This window comes from Nesoenas mayeri (genome assembly GCF_963082525.1).
Source record: "Nesoenas mayeri genome assembly, chromosome: 2".
NCBI lineage: Eukaryota > Metazoa > Chordata > Aves > Columbiformes > Columbidae > Nesoenas > Nesoenas mayeri.
In genome coordinates this window covers 13,889,645-13,905,608 of record NC_137543.1, presented here as the reverse complement: position 1 = coordinate 13,905,608, position 15,964 = coordinate 13,889,645, and the positions used below count along the sequence as shown (strand labels likewise).

Below are 15,964 nucleotides of genomic sequence, written 5' to 3'. Positions count from 1 at the left end.
TCACTACTCATTTTCTCCTCAAGGCAGGTAAAGAGCAGCGTTCCTCAGCACTGGCCAACTTCCAGGACTGCAACCTAACAACTTTCCTAATTCTCCTCACTGCAATATCCCCTCAAGATCAGGTCCTTGTTCTACCCTCTCCAATTCATGCAAAGGAACCTCTTTTACCTCCTGAGCTGAGCCCATTTTTAACCTTTCCCCAACTGTAGCCTAGGATAGCAACTTCGCTCTTACAAGGGACTGGAAAACCCTGATAAACACTGTGAACTGTATAAATGCAAAATTCTAACACTGGATTTTGAAATCATTTCAGAAAAGTAGGTATGAGTATTTAATGCATGATGAGCTTTATGTCAGCTTGCTAACTTCAGGTTTATAGTCATCGCTCCTAGAAATAAAGGTCCTTTTCAGGTTCCTAAGAAATGAAAACATGCAAAACTCAAACCAAAACAAAATCCCCAAATCCATCATAAAAACTGTTAAGACATTAATAACCAAGAGTACTAGCAGGTTGTCAGTGGGCTATGTTCAAATTCAACAAGTCCTCGTAAATCAAAAATTTGGAAGAGAACCCACTCTCCTACAATGTAGTTCACCCAAAGCAGAACAGCAGTCTACACCAGGTGTGGACACACAGTCCCAGTCCACTGCAGGTTGAGTTATTTCACAAGCTGTTTATCCCGCCCATCAATTCTTTTAATTGGCATTGTCTAACAACTCATTAATTTACAACTGTACGTGTAGCAAGAAAATGTCCTACTTCAGCATTAGCAAAACTGAAATCAGACTCACTTTGAGCTCATGGTGATCCACAGTCACTTGCTGGCTGAGAATATCCACTACTTTCTCGACACCTATCGCTCGTTGCTCTTCTACCCGGGAACGTCTCGTCTGAGTCATACAGTGCACCCACGAATCTGGAATGACACAGTTTCTTAAGTCAACATTTCTGTTTCTCTGGAATACGGTCTCAGTGAAGTATCCTGTACCTGGAATACAGTCTCTCCCTGCAGTCACAGAGACAGACCCGTTACCCTTTTTTCAGTGAGACATGCCTGACTTTTACTTTCTTTCTGACAAAAGTCACTACTCCATACAAATTAGAATCTCAGAGACATACAAAAAATCATTAGAGAAAAAGGCAGAGTAAAAACAGGAAAAAAATATATTGCCATTACAGTACCACATTACAGTACCGCACAGAAGGAAAAAGCACTAAATGTTTGACCTTTCGCTTACCATTTGAATCTTCGTCTTCAGAACTTTGCACTATTTGACAATCCGTCATTTCACTCCGCTTTCTCAGGTCTGAATGTCCAGGAAGTATGACACTCTTCTTTCCAGAAGCAGATTTAGACACAAGGAAAACCCTCTCTCTTGCATTTTCTGTCCCAGGTTTAGTTTCATTGCCATTTTTCTGTCGTTCTTGAGGTATGTTTTCATTTTCTTCCATAGAAGAATCCTGCGTGGACTCATCTTCAGTACGATCCATGTTAGAAATGCGTTTTTCTGGACAGTCTTCATCACTATCTACTTCATTTTCGTCTTCCGGAACTTTATTCTCCTTATTGAAATGTAAATTCCTCCTCTTTGTTGCAATAACTGAAGAGACTTTGTTCTTTTTGCGTTTTCTTTTTGATGTCTCTACAAAGAGAGACCAAAAAAGTCATCTAAAACATTACCAAAACAGGTATTCCTTTAAAATCCACCATCCTCGTCTCCCTGACTTACAAGGAAAGTGATCAAAGGAGCTCAAGTACCACTGTCTGTTTCCCTACATATGTCTAGAGAAAGACTTGCAAGTTAATGAGGTCAATTTGCTAAGATTTGGGTTTTAGCTACAGAATTTCAATCACAAACTCATCATTTTATGAGCAGAAAATTCTAATTCAATTTTAAGGGAGTGTTTCCTGGAGAAAGAATTGCCCAGAACCACACCTCATATGCTTTCTGATTCAGTTAACCTTGTTTAAAACAAACTTTGTATTTTTGCCTTCTGGAAAACCCCACCATTCTGTGTATCCACGGAGAACTGCACAAAGCGTTGGGCAAAGTCAACGGCAAAACTCCCAGTCATGCCAGTGAGAGCAGGAAACTTCACACCATGTCATGCATTGCAGCTCAAAGAGACCCAGGGCCCTTTCTTCTTTCATCACCTTTTCACAGGAAAAGTGAGGAAATAATGATATGTCCTTTACATATCTATTATTATCACTCCTCTGTTTTTTTTCTGCTTTCCCCCTTCAACAGGAAAACACAGTAAGAGGTGGCAGAGATTTTAGCATTTGAGGGTGGAGAAGAGAAAAATACTGCTTCATACATCTAAGACCTAGTTGAGTACTCAGAAACTGCCACGTACAACATTTTTTACTTCAAGAAGCCATTTAGGAGCCATTAAATGTCAGTAGGACTGTCAAGACCAATGTCTTACAATATAAACCAACCGCTGTACTTGGATTTCATAACCACATTGAAAGAATGACCTCTGGATTTATCTCACATTTTGAAGCAGGTTTAAAAAGTGTAACTCCTCTGGCACTAAGACCCACACATCCCAGAAACCTGTTATGTCACAAGCACAGAGAAGGTATCAGTGACTTTAGCACCTTCTCCAAGGAAGTGTAACTAAAATTCAACTTGCCGTTCAAGCGGGGTGTACTGCAATCCACCGGCACTGCTGGCATCTTCATCTTTTCGTTACACTTTGGGTCTGTTTTCTTACACGCAGGAACAGAGTTCTCCTTTGGCATTACATGGTAGTAAGACGGAGCATACTTTGAAGAGCTACAACCTTGCAATGAAAAACAGATAGCAAAGAAGAATTTCTTGCATTGTTGGTTAGAAATACTGAGACAAGTCTTAAAGCCTTAGTGTCCCAAAACATACCTCTTTTCTTGCGAGATTCTTGAATTTCTTCGCAGCTTTGTTCAAAATCCTCATCCATTTCTTCCCTCACTGTGGCGTATGCAGTGTCTCTCAACATGCAAGCTCTGTGCCTAATCAGACGATCTGAAATTTTACAGTCAGAACTGAGTCTTTTTTACCAGCCAATGCAATCCTTTATTTTGATCACTTAGACTTAGATCTTTTTAAGGTAGGTTCTGAAAGATTGTATCAGTGCATATTTTCAGCATAACAACATAAAAGTTAATTTTTAAAGCAAAAGCACTAGCTACTGATTAACACTTCTCTCACAATTTCATGCTCCAGTACTTTAACGCTACAACATTTACAACCTGGCAAGAAATAGTCTCTGTGGATGTTTAAAATGATGTAATCCCGAGTCTACTCTCCACAGATGACATTTACCAATTTATACGTTTAATTTTTTCAAAATTAGGAATAAAAACACATCCTCACCTCCAGGATCTTTATCTGGGTTGTACTCTAAAGCGTTGTTACAGATTAGATCGATGTCTTTTAGAAAATCTCCTGCAGTTAGGTACTGGTGCGAGTCAATCTTGGAGAGAACTGCTGACAGGTCCATGGGCTGTTTAATAACTGTGTCATAATCGGGTACCTGCAAATGAAATGTACGTGCTAAGAGATTTAACGCAGTATATACCAAAATTAATTATTTCAGTAAAGTCAAATAAGACCTCTTAAAAATCCCAATATTTATGACACATCCAAAGATGAGGAAATTAACCAGTTAGTTGCTTGAAAATTGAAGGGCCATTTCAACTGGCTTTGAAGAGACAGACCAGAAGAGGGAAAAGCAGCAGCAGGGAGGTCAGAGGTGTGTGTGGGGCAGGGAAGGAACAGGCAGACAGAGTGGGATTCATTTCACTTCGCTTCAGAAAATCACAGCAAAGAAACTTTCCTTAGTAAAGTCCCCCGGGATTCTCTTAGGCGTTGGTGGCAAGAAAAAGGCTGCAGGAATTGCACCTTTGAAGTATCTGTCCTAGGCTTCTACTTCAGTGTGAGATAAAGCGGACCCAGAGGTGCTGATTTCTTTACTCACACCACAAGAGGAGCCTAATGACTCCTTTAGATGAGGACATTTATGTTTAGATTATTCACATCTTAGAAACCAGCAGTAAAGGGAAAAGCTCAGTAGATGCTATGGGGAACAGGACTTTGCTGGAACACAAAGCTATATTAAAACTGCAACTAAGTACACAGTCTAACTTAAGGTTAGACTTATTGAATAAGTTAAATGAGAAAAAGAGACATAAGAAGTGTAAGGCAGGAAGAAGAAACCACAGAGCCCTTACGGTTGATCTCACACTGAGGAGACCCAGATGAAATAGAGAAGAGAATCTTAATATTTATTTTTAAAACTGCTGCTTCTACTCCTGTTCTGACAGAAACTATTGACAGTCAATTAAAGAGCTTTAGGCTTTATTAAACCACTCCTATAGATACTGTTTGTAACTATAAAGATCTTTCTGCTTTTCAGTGCTGTGGGATGTCTTACGTATCAAAGCCTTTTGATGAGCAAACTGTTGGCATTTGGTCTCACTGGCAGTTGGACTGGATGATTGTTGTAGGTCCCTTCCAACTGAAATATTCTAAAGACGTTTTAGAAGGAACCCGGGCGTCAGTGAACACTCAAATAACAGACATTTGAGAGCCTCAAGGAGTCAGCAAAACCAAAAGCAAAATTCACTTCCTGCTTCTTGAAAAATCAGAGTACGGTCACAAACACAAAGATAAACCTTCTTATAAAGAGCACACAAACACTGAGAAATACAAACACAGAGAAATTATGAATACACACAGATAAAGTGGTATTACAGATCAACACTAACTTACCTCCTCTGGGTCAACAGGCTTTGTAAATGCTCTGAATCGTTTGTCAGCAGCAAGTCTATGAGTCACATCCCTTAAGAAAATCCTGAGTTCACGCAACGTATTCTCCTCCTGCTCCTCCAGCTTTCTTACTTCTGCCTCTGTCAGCTGTCGAGGCTTAGGCGGTGGTGCTACAGGCAGCACTTCCAATGTCTGCCAAGCTTAAATTGATCAGAAACTTGTAGTCAATTCATGATACTCTAATACAAGCATATAAAAAAATATTGATAGAAAATCGCCACCAAAGCAAATCCTGTATAGCTATTAACTTACAGTTAGCAAAGTATTATATGTAGGACATCCTCACCTGCGTTGTCTTTTCTTGCAGGAGGTTTAGCAGCTTGATTTAAAATTAAGTCCTCAAAAAACATTCTTCTTTCTTCTCTACTCGGCAACTGGACTTTGAAAACTTCATCATCACCATTAATAAACAATTCTTTTATCTAAAGCATGAGGAGAAAAGATCGGTCAGATATAAGGCTGCACAAATTCATATTCTATTCCAAAAGATGAGTACCTTTCTAAATTAAACTAAATAATCATCTGGATAAGACAAACCGTGAAAAGTTATCTTCTTGGCCTCAAAACCTTAGATTTTCATAGGTTCAAATGACAAACCAAAATACCTTCTTCTAAGGGGCACCCCTAGAGTTAAAGCTCCATGAAGGGACCATAAGATGCACTGATAAAGTGGTGACATTCACCACATCCCAGACTACCTACTTTGTATTTACCCACTTTGCTGTCTGTTAGTTTGCATCTCTATGGCAGCTGTTATATAAAGGGAACGGGCAGGGTTCAGGAGACAAGTGCGACTTTTTGGTGAGCTGGCTTTGTTTTTTATTTTATATATATATATATATAGATAGATATCTATAGATATCTATATATATATTTTATTTTATTTAAATGTGGTGTCTGAAGTTGCATACTATCAAGTTTTACTCCATTTTTCAATCTCTACTACCAAAAGGCAGGGAAGGAATTTAAATACTTATTTTAGAAGGAATTTAATAACAGTATAAAAACTTCCATAGAAAGTCATACCCTTTCAAAGCAGCGATGATAAACACATCTGGGTAACTCCCTCCTCCCATCCCCCCCAGTAACTGAGACAAAATAATTAAAGCAGCATATTGACGTTTTGAACACCTTCCTTCAGTGCACACGCTCACATGTCTAGAAAGCTGAGCATCTATTCCTACTGAATTTTGTTAAGGAAGACAACTAAAAATGGATTTCCAAGTTAATTAAACTGAAGTTGGAACTTAGCTTTCTAATTTGTAAACCTTTAACCTAGATGAAGAAATTGAAATTTTTATTAAAGAATTTCAATTTACATTCCTTCATTAATAGCGCAACCACCGTACTTTTAAAAGTAAAAATATCTTTCCCTTTTCAGTAAAAATGTTTTCAGTAGAAATATCTTGCTCTCATTTACACTTGTAGCACCGTGTATTCCTGACTAAGTACATACCTCACCGTCTTGAAGTCAACAGCATTATTGCCTGAAGTAAATTTATACATCTGTCTAATGCACATCAGTGTGTGAGAAGGGAAAACGGGGAGTCCAAGGGAATCACTCGACTCACAACACACTTTCGAAAAACACTTTCAGCATTGTTTTGTCTAAGCAGATTTTAAGAGACCTAGTTAGGGTGCCTGATTAATAACAGAATGAATTTCCTTAACATTGCACAGTACTACAATTCTTAAAGGATTTAAAAATTAACAAGAAATTGAATAAAAAAGTAAAAGTATTGACGGAAATACCTCTTTTGGGAGATCTGAGTGAGAAACATCAGATGTCGCAAGAAGCAAAACTGGAGCAAACGGTGGAATGTTCTGCAGTAGCATTGTAAAAGTAGCTTTCAACGTAGGTCCAACAGCCTCCCACCACAAATGGATATGTGGGATATAAACGATACTTGGTGCCGTTCTTTGAGCTTCTTGCATCAACTGGTAAAATCAAAGTTTGGATAACAAAACTAAACCGTGTAGACTAGGCTAATAAATAACTACGTATCAGTCAAACTATCTTACAAAATAGGTGTACATAAGCCAAAACATCATAATGAACCAACAAAAGAACAACTCCTTAAGGATAAGGTAAGATCTTCACTTTGACGCAAATACACATTGCTACACAGAAAGAAACAGACCTGAATCTCTGCCTGATTTCAAAACTCCTTAGGTGTAAGACAGCTCAAGAAGAGCCTCACCACTCAGCTGGTGTGGTGGTGTGGCCTGAAAAGACAAGACTAATGCTTCAGCAAGTTGTGCTAGTCCAGGGAAATGGCTACGCGACTGTGACTACACCAGTTTCAGTTCAGAGCAGGCACACATCCAAGTCAGTCCGCAGCACAGCCTGAACAAAGACCTATGTGACAAAATGAGGGCTGACACTGTAGGAGAAGCCTGGTTACAATTAATAATTTCAAGTACTTTGTATAAAAAGTGATCAGTCTTCACCCTGCCAGCACAGCTCAATCACTACCACAGGATCCATCAGACTAGATTACAGGCTTTGGAAGACCACAAGCCATTGCCGACAGATGGAGCCTCAAGCACAGGAGATGCATCTACTGCATGAAGGAAGTGGCAACAGCCCTTTCACACAACAAATTTCTCCATGCACCCCTTCAGGTTATCAATATTCATAGAATAGTTTGGGTTGGAAGGGACCTTCAAAGGTCATCTACTCCACTCCCCCTGCAATGAGCAGGGACACCTTCACCCAGACCAGGTTGCTCAGAGCCCCATCCAGCCTGGCCTGGGATTTCTCCAGAGATGGAGCATCTACCACCTCTCTGGGCAACCTGGGCCAGTGTTTCACCACCCTCATTGTAAAAAATCTCTTCCTCATGTCTAACCTGGATCTCCCCTCTTTTAGTTTAAAACCATTACCCCTTGTTCTGTTGCTACAGGTCCTGCTAAAAAATCTGTCCCCACCTTTCTCATAGGCCACTTTTAAGCCCTGAACGGCCACAGGGAGTTCCTGTCCCAAAGTGGGAAGCGCACATGGTCTATCCAGGCAGTGCCTAGACATGGTAGTTATATGACCGTAGATACAACCATCACATAACAAAAAAAGGACTTGTTCCTCTTATGTGACACATGAGTCACGTAATGTGTCTGTCCTTACTTATACAGTACTCAAATGTTGCTAATAAAGGTCAAAATATTTTAATACAGTGATGCCAAACAAAATTGATTTCCTGCCTAAAAGTAAAAAAGAAAATAGAACTAAATGTGCTTATATTTAATTTTCCTAGTTAAGAAAAACATATCAGTGTACAATTGTAAATGTTCCATGAATTTTAATGCTTTTACTGCATATACTGCAGCAGTAGAAGCTCTATATTTAAGAAAAGAAACACATCTGTTCCCCAAAACCTTGACTGCCCTACAAATATAATAAAAACGAAGGCTACAAAAAGTGCATGCCATGCAGTCAGGCTGGTGCAGAGTCATCTGCTGGGAGCACAGTCTTAAGATGCAATGAAAACAACTTCCTGGATCCCACTGAGACGCAGGATTTCTTGCCATAAAAAGGGGCTTATTAGCAGCACCTCCCAGCTTCGCAAGCTGCCAGCAACATCCTCACCGGTAAATCTGAATGGAAAATATGGCCATGTACAACAGCCTTATTCAGTATCATTCAGTCTAGAAGAAAAGTGGATTTTCAGAGAGAAATAAACAAAACAGCACATTCAAAACACGCCACCTCCAGTAACAATGAAATTTGCCTATTTTACTAGTTTACATACAGTTCATGAATGCTATGAGATTAAGAAAAGGAAAAAGATACCTGTGCACATGTTTCTTCTGGTGTTGTGACACTAACAAACAAAACAGATAAGTCTAGTGTATAAACTGGAAACTTTTCCAGGGCATGTATGATGGCAGGTGCCAAATGAGAAGTTTGCCCATATCCTGGTTCTCCGACTAGTAAGAACCGTGGCCTGCAAGATGTTGGCTGGTAATAAGCATTTCTAGAACAGTAAGAAGAAAATAAGTTTAGAAAGACAGTGATGAACAGGCACACAAATGTTAAAGGTTTTCTTATACTTCTGGTTTTGGTAAATACTCTCTGTATTCCAGCAAACGATAAGGTGGTCTGTGATGGGGAAGACTGTCAAGGCCCATTTTATCACAAACTTGTACCATAACTCCCCTGAGAAATGCTGCCAGTCCCCAGCATGTTTGCTATTTGTTTGGCTGTGTTAAGGAAGAGCTCTTAAATCACATCAGGGACTGTCCAGCTGAACACACACCCGACAACTGGTCAGCACCCTGATCTGGGGGGGAATAACAACTCTCTGTCAGCACACACCAGTTTGGAGCTCTTCACTGCCTGTACACACCAATTTTCAGTAGGTCTGGAGTTTAAGTAACTGTGAGATCTCTACATCTTGTCAACTTCAGCTAAAAATTTGCCATAGTTACTAGACACAGGGGGAAGGGAAGAACAGAACAACATTTCTATTAAAAAACCCAAAGAATATGGGCACTGAAACATGTGAGCTCTGAAGAAGTACACAATTGGGCTGGCTAAATTACAGCAGTACACTAAATACATGTAAGATTTATATCTATTTTATTCAGTCATTCTAATGGGTTCATCTTTGAATTGTGTATTAATTTCTTAGTAATCTTGCTGTACGGGCTTGAAATATATACATATGTATATACACTATATATATATATATATATATACATAAATGGGACAAACATTTACCTGCTAAAATTGAGGAATTTTTCCTTTTGTCTACCAGGCGTTTTATGCGTTGACTTTTCTTCAAAGATTGATGGTGATTCCTCATCACTGTCAATCGCATAATTTCTTAAAATATGATTTGAACTGTCTGAAAAACGAGAGAGGTTTGTTAACGTTCTTGAATAGCCCATGTCTCACTCTCGCACTAATACAGCTTCTAAATCAGTGCTACAAATGTCTTGTTCTTCATCTGTGATTCTGTGATTTGAGGGCACGTGCTGAATGCTCTTTTCTGAAGAATTCATTCTACCCCAGACCTAAGGAGATCGCACAAGTCTCCATAGAGCTGTCCTAAGTCACAGGATCTGCATAAGGTGTACTGATCTGTTGGTGAAAACTCAGGAGTTTTCGTTCCTTAGAAGCAAGATGATTGGGAACAACTTCTGTAGTTCCCAGACACCTGAAAAAGCCAACAAGGCCGCTTCTTCCTGGAGCAGGTTCCCCACTGGAATTAAGTCTGGGACTAGTGAGTCAGAATGTAGAGACCAACTCATCTTCTAAATAAGGCTCCTCAAAGATCACCAAAGAAGGAGATAATGGAAGGCGGACAACGGAGAGGGGATGCAATTACCAATCCCCTGACCTCTCTGGTTTTAATTTGTTGTTGGATTTCTGCCTCTATTTTACCAATGCAAATACATCTCCCCGCTCTACTGGCAGTAATATTGGTAGCGTATTCTCAAGGGATTAGTGTAACAGCTAACCACAGTTCTCCATTAACCAGGAGTGGAATAAGTTTATCAATTTATTTGCTCTCATCAGCTGACAGACTAAACCCGATGCAGTCAGGAGCCTGAGCTCACGTCTGCTATGGAAGCCGAGCCTCAAAGTATACACTACTAAAATATTCTGATCTCACATGCAGGTGTACAGTGGGACCCACAAACATTTAAATTAAGAGACTGCTTAAAAATCATGATGGTTAAAAGAGTATTTTGCTTGAACAACTTGTATTATGGTCCTGACATTCTTCAGACAGGAATTAGAAGCATTCATGGAAAAATGCCTTTCTGCCCCCTTTAAACATTTGTTTTGAAAGAAGTGCCTCATACATGAAACATTAGATCCATCTCTACAAATGATAAATATGTTCGCTACTGTCAGAAACAGGGGGCTCTAGTAGAGAACCCATAGTTCTCTACTGCATATTGCGAGTCATTCACAGCTCCCATCTAGCAGTTTAGAATCCAGAATAAAATCCATGCACCATATTCCTGAAATAAAGGTGTGCACGTGCATATTATAAAACTCTATTGTCATTACGGTTCAGAAGCGTTGTGTCGATTGCACAAATTGCAAGTTTTTGCTTTGGCAGAATTTTAAAGAAGTGGATGTAATTATTGTACCTTGCTGTTGGTCGTTCTTTAGCGCAAGCTCTGCCTGGGGAAATACTCGCTGCAAGGCTTGTAAAATTCTTGCTAGGGTGTTTTCAAGCAGCGGTTTTGAAATGGGTGATAGTGCTCGCCCAGGTGAAGCCACAGCCCTCTGTGAAGCTGGAACAGTCTTCTGCATAGCCGTAACAAAATCTTGTGCTGTTATTTTAATAGAAGCGATATCTAACAGCAGTTTCTCTCTACTTTTGTATATCTGAGGATAGCGGCGGCGCAAAGCACAGAGGGCAGCTTCAGCGCACAAGGATTTAATGTCAGCACCACAGTATCCTAATAAACAAAACAAGAATCAAATGTTATGTCAGTCTCGGGCAACACAGAAGTCAAGGCCAAGGTTTCCAAAGTGCAACGCTGAAAGACTTTGCATGCAGCCAAAAATAAACAGGTTAAGTGAGAACTTCAAGAGTTACTGCACTGCAGAGAAATTCTGTTCTGTGGCTCACAGCCTGATATCCTGCACTTAGGAAGCAGCCTCCTAATCAAAACCTTGCTCCTGAGGAAGACGCCCAAACTCCAGTCAGTGTTCTGAGAGACAGAAAGGAAGTTAAAAGAAAAGAAGCATCTAACTTGTTGTTTGTTTTTCCCAAGGCGTGCCAGCTGCCTCACTGCCTCGCACTGCAACAGGCACAGGGGCTCAGGTACCGCATGGTACAGGCTCAGATTCCTCAGGACTCGGTCACAAGCAGTTAACTCGCTTTGTTTTCAAACTCACCAACACATTTTTCGGCTAGCTCTTCCAGAAATGCCTCCAATGGCTTAGGGGTCCAGTCTCGTGTGTGAATCTGGAAAATCTCTTTTCTAGCCTGGAAACAAAAAGGTTGCCTTTTAATTTGTCCTAAGTTTTCTCTTTAAAAAAAAAACCCAAACCAACACAAAATCTAAAAAGCTCCCACATTTATACAAATATGTTTCTTATCTGCTAAACTTCACATGTTCAGCCAACCCCCTGTGAGTACCAATATGAACAACAGATCCCAAAATACTTGTAGGTATCTCCCAGGACACCCAGCCTGGAACAACCTGACACAGGTATGTCCAATATCCATTCAGAAACCAAGAACTGAGAGCAAGAGCACTTCATCGTGGAAGTGCTCAAGTGGATTAAATCAGTGAGCAAACACAAACCGCTTTGGGAATGAAAATCATTAATTAGTTCCAGCACCCGCCTTGATAAAAGCTTTTCTTAGCAAAAAAGGAATTATTGCGTGCACACCATTTCTTTCATTTTTCAAGATGAGATAGCTGTAATTTATAGCTAATTCATATATTCATTCTTTCTTAAATATATCAGTGACTAGCAGCAGCCTCCCATCTTCTTGGCTGGTTACAGTGAAAACAAAGCTATTTATAGAACTAACTGCTTGTTGAAATCACCTTTACCATATGTATTCAGTACCAGATCTGCCCTCCACAGTACAACACAGCCTCTCCAGATATCCCTCGTTTGCCCAAGTTGTATTATACAACACAGGTTTTCACTTCAACTGCTCCATGATGCTGCATTGCCACACGGCTTTGTTATAAACATGGATTTTGCCACATGAGCATTAATGTGTTTCAGTTCTGACCTCTTTATTTGGCAAGCTGAAGAGGAACTCTCGATCAAAGCGTCCGGGTCTTCGTAAAGCGGGATCTATGGAATCCAGTCTGTTGGTGGCTCCGATTACCACAATCTCTCCTCTGCTGTCTAAGCCATCCATAAGTGCCAGAAGTGTTGATACAATGGAGCTAACAGAAAAGTATAATTTTCATTCACTAGTTTAGTAAATTTTGTTACGTCCCACACAACCTTCCCCAGCGATCGCTCAAAAAGGACAAGTTTTTAATTGATGAGATACTGGTTAGTGAAAGAATCATTTTAAGACATCAAAAAATAAATAAGGCAACTCTGGCCTTGTGCTGTTATCAAGCTTAGTGCATTGTTTTCAGTTATTGCTTAGAGATCATCTGAAATTGAGTAGCATTGGATTACTAGTTTTCAGGATAAATGACTGTGTCACATAAATAGGTTGTGGTCTTCTTTTCACAAAGATCAAGCAGTTCCTATGTAGATACAAAAAATGTACTACCTATGAATCTGGTCTTGTTTGCTGGACCGCACAGGGGCAAGACCATCTATCTCATCAAAGAAAATAATTGAAGGTCGCATCTGGTAGGCCTGGAATGAAAATATAGGAATATTGACATAAGTAAACCAGCACTATTTTAAAGAGAAAATGCATGAGAAATGTTATGGTGGGAAAGTCACTGGAACTAGATTTATCAGAGTAGCATCAGGGATCTCCACTACCTGAGCTAATGGAGGAAGCGGCGTGTGTAACAGAAGACAGCAGCCTATGCGAACCCACTGAGGCCGGGTGACAGGAAACAAATCAGACCACCAGTTCTTAGGGCTATTTGGCAGCCACTGAGAACTGAGCCGGGAGTTAATTCTATTAGAGGTTCTGGAAGCAAGCTTCTGTTAGGAATTTAAATGACCACGCTTTCAGCCTGCATCTGTTTCCCTCTGATCTTAAGCCACCATCTTTTGCCTCCTGCAACCTCTCTGGTGGCTGATTTTGATTTTTCTTGAGGTGGGGGCAGCAGGGGGGTTGCTCTGTGAGGGTCTCTCATTTCTTTTATTAATCTTTCCCAATATATCTCAAGATTAAAAAAAATCCAAAACAGACACTGACAATTCAATTTCCACGGAAGGAAGTGACAGACACAAAAAGAGTGAGTTCTCCTTAAAAATACTGATAACACAAAATGAGGTACAACTCAGAGTTGTACATTTCAACCTTACCTGATCAAATAATAAACGAAGTTGTCGTTCAGCTTCTCCCACCCATTTACTCAGGCAGTCGGCACCTTTTCTCATAAAAAAGGCTATTTTCCTGTCACCTTGGCTACATTCATTAGCAAGTGCACGAGCCACCAGTGTCTTTCCAGTTCCTGGTGGACCATAGAATAGACAGCCCCTGCAATTAAAAAACAAATAAATCTCAGAAGTAAAAACATCATGAAAAGTATCTATTACAATCCCATCCCTAACATCTAAAACTCTTCTCTCCTAACCAAAACACTTCATATGTACTAAACAGTGGAAAGAGCTGAAGGGCGAGAAAAGTCAAAACAGATGGAAGGTTTGTGTTCCTACCACAATTCAACAAGGCAGTAAATGAAATGAATAAAGAGGATCATGCAGATGGACAAAGCTTTGAGAAAAGATCCTAGTGTCCCCAAAGGACACTTCCAAAACTTCTGACAAATGCAGTGAGGGTGGTTACAGCACAGCGGACTCAAATGAGAACAAACTTCAGCGCAGAATCTGAGACTGGGCTGACTGCTGAACCATCAGTTCATTCTTCAGCGATATACGGCATATTCCTGCTGGTCCTCACATAAAGCAAGATTTGGTAGTAAGGCATTTCATTCTCCCTTAAAAAGCTTTAAGTAATTGTATTTGATCTCTCAGACCATCCATGGCTGATGATGAGGAGGAAGTCTAAAGCTGGGAAGGTATCCTGCATTTCCAGATAAATATGTAGCCATCAACTAGAGAAGCCAATACACTGATGTTTCAGAAAGAATTTCAATGAATAAAGAAGCAAAACACTGGAAGACTGTCTCTCTCCATTATTCGTTATACTTTTAAAGTAACCAAAAGTAAAGAATTTAGGGTTATATTTCAGTATAACATGATTGAGTTTTGCTGACCAAGCAAATACAAAGCTAACAATTAAATCTCTAATAATTTCATTCCATAACACATAACTAATTTAGCTATGTAAGAAGTGGACAGATTCGTATTTTAGCCAAGCACAACAAACACTGCAAGGTTCTAGTTGCAAGTCCTATCAATTGTAAAATTGATACTTGAGCACTTGAAAAAACAGTTGATGGGAGATACAACTGGACTTCCAAGCAACAAATCACAGTTGACTATCAGTTTATTATTCCTTTGTGCTTATAAACTGATCAAGTTGACTTGTACATAAAACTCAAACCAAAACCAGCTTAACCCCACCTTTTAAAGTATAGTCTTGCCACACGGTAAATCTTTGAACCCACATATACTCTGGATTCTATCCATTTTTAAGAAATTACTTATTACTATAGCTAACATCAACACTGCGGAAAATTTTGAAGCACGGAAACATATTCATAGCTCCATTGAATATTCTCCTGAAAATGAGTGAATGAGAATTTGTAGTTTTAAACAATGTCTCTTACCTTGGAGGTTGAATTTTGAATCTCTCAAAGACTTCTGGGTAAAGCAATGGAAAAACAACCATCTCTTTTAAAGCTGAGATGTGATCAGAAAGACCACCCACACCATCAAAGCGTACCTAAAGGTAAATTCAACAGGACACATTTTATATGTTAAAGAAAGCTGCAACCTCAATAAGCTTCCATCAGAAATTGTATGTCAGCACAAAGGAAATGTTCTGAGTAATTTTCAAATTGCTGAGAGAAAACTGTAAACCACGGCAGCTGTAGACGGCATGTCATTGAAAGCTTTCATACACACTGGGGACATCTCACTGACACTAAAAGTACTTACTGAGCTATCTATTTGCATTGGATCAACATCAGCCAGACTTGCTCCTATTTTCATTCGATCCTTGTGAATTCCCTTTAAATCATCTTTCCGGAAGTTCAGGGGAAGACACCTGGTTTAAATTCAGGGGAAAGAGAAAGTCACTTTGTAACTTCAGATGCAGCTACATTTCTGCTTTTATAATGATGACAAGTGAATGCAGAAGACCTTATAAATGAGCATGAACCTAATATTTTATCCTAATATAGTTATTATAGTTAATTATATATATAATCCTAAATAGTTAAATACTCATTCAAATTGGTTTACGTTTAATGTCCATGAGTAAATCTAGGAAAATGGTCACTCCAGACATTAAACTGACTTAATTAACAACTCCAAGCACTTACACAGCACATATATGAACACAAGCTTCGAACAAGTTATTCCATACGTGGAGACCGTGAACTGACTTTG

General features: G+C 39.5%; 1 protein-coding gene across 2 annotated transcripts in view; it reads right to left on the bottom strand.

Moving 5' to 3' along the window:
- ATAD2 (ATPase family AAA domain containing 2) overlaps window positions 1-15,964 on the bottom strand; it is a 33,450-nt gene that overhangs the window by 3,473 nt on the left and 14,013 nt on the right. For both annotated transcript variants that reach the window (XM_080339244.1, XM_080339245.1), the window contains exons 10-26: window positions 15,512-15,620; window positions 15,181-15,296; window positions 13,751-13,925; window positions 13,035-13,123; window positions 12,534-12,693; window positions 11,678-11,768; window positions 10,921-11,235; window positions 9,536-9,662; window positions 8,606-8,789; window positions 6,568-6,753; window positions 5,102-5,237; window positions 4,759-4,955; window positions 3,361-3,520; window positions 2,887-3,009; window positions 2,642-2,791; window positions 1,240-1,644; window positions 793-917 (exon numbers count right to left, since the gene is read on the bottom strand). In XM_080339244.1, coding sequence (XP_080195370.1) covers window positions 793-917; window positions 1,240-1,644; window positions 2,642-2,791; window positions 2,887-3,009; window positions 3,361-3,520; window positions 4,759-4,955; window positions 5,102-5,237; window positions 6,568-6,753; window positions 8,606-8,789; window positions 9,536-9,662; window positions 10,921-11,235; window positions 11,678-11,768; window positions 12,534-12,693; window positions 13,035-13,123; window positions 13,751-13,925; window positions 15,181-15,296; window positions 15,512-15,620 — 2,848 coding nt within the window. The remainder of the gene's footprint in view (window positions 1-792; window positions 918-1,239; window positions 1,645-2,641; window positions 2,792-2,886; window positions 3,010-3,360; window positions 3,521-4,758; window positions 4,956-5,101; window positions 5,238-6,567; window positions 6,754-8,605; window positions 8,790-9,535; window positions 9,663-10,920; window positions 11,236-11,677; window positions 11,769-12,533; window positions 12,694-13,034; window positions 13,124-13,750; window positions 13,926-15,180; window positions 15,297-15,511; window positions 15,621-15,964) is intronic.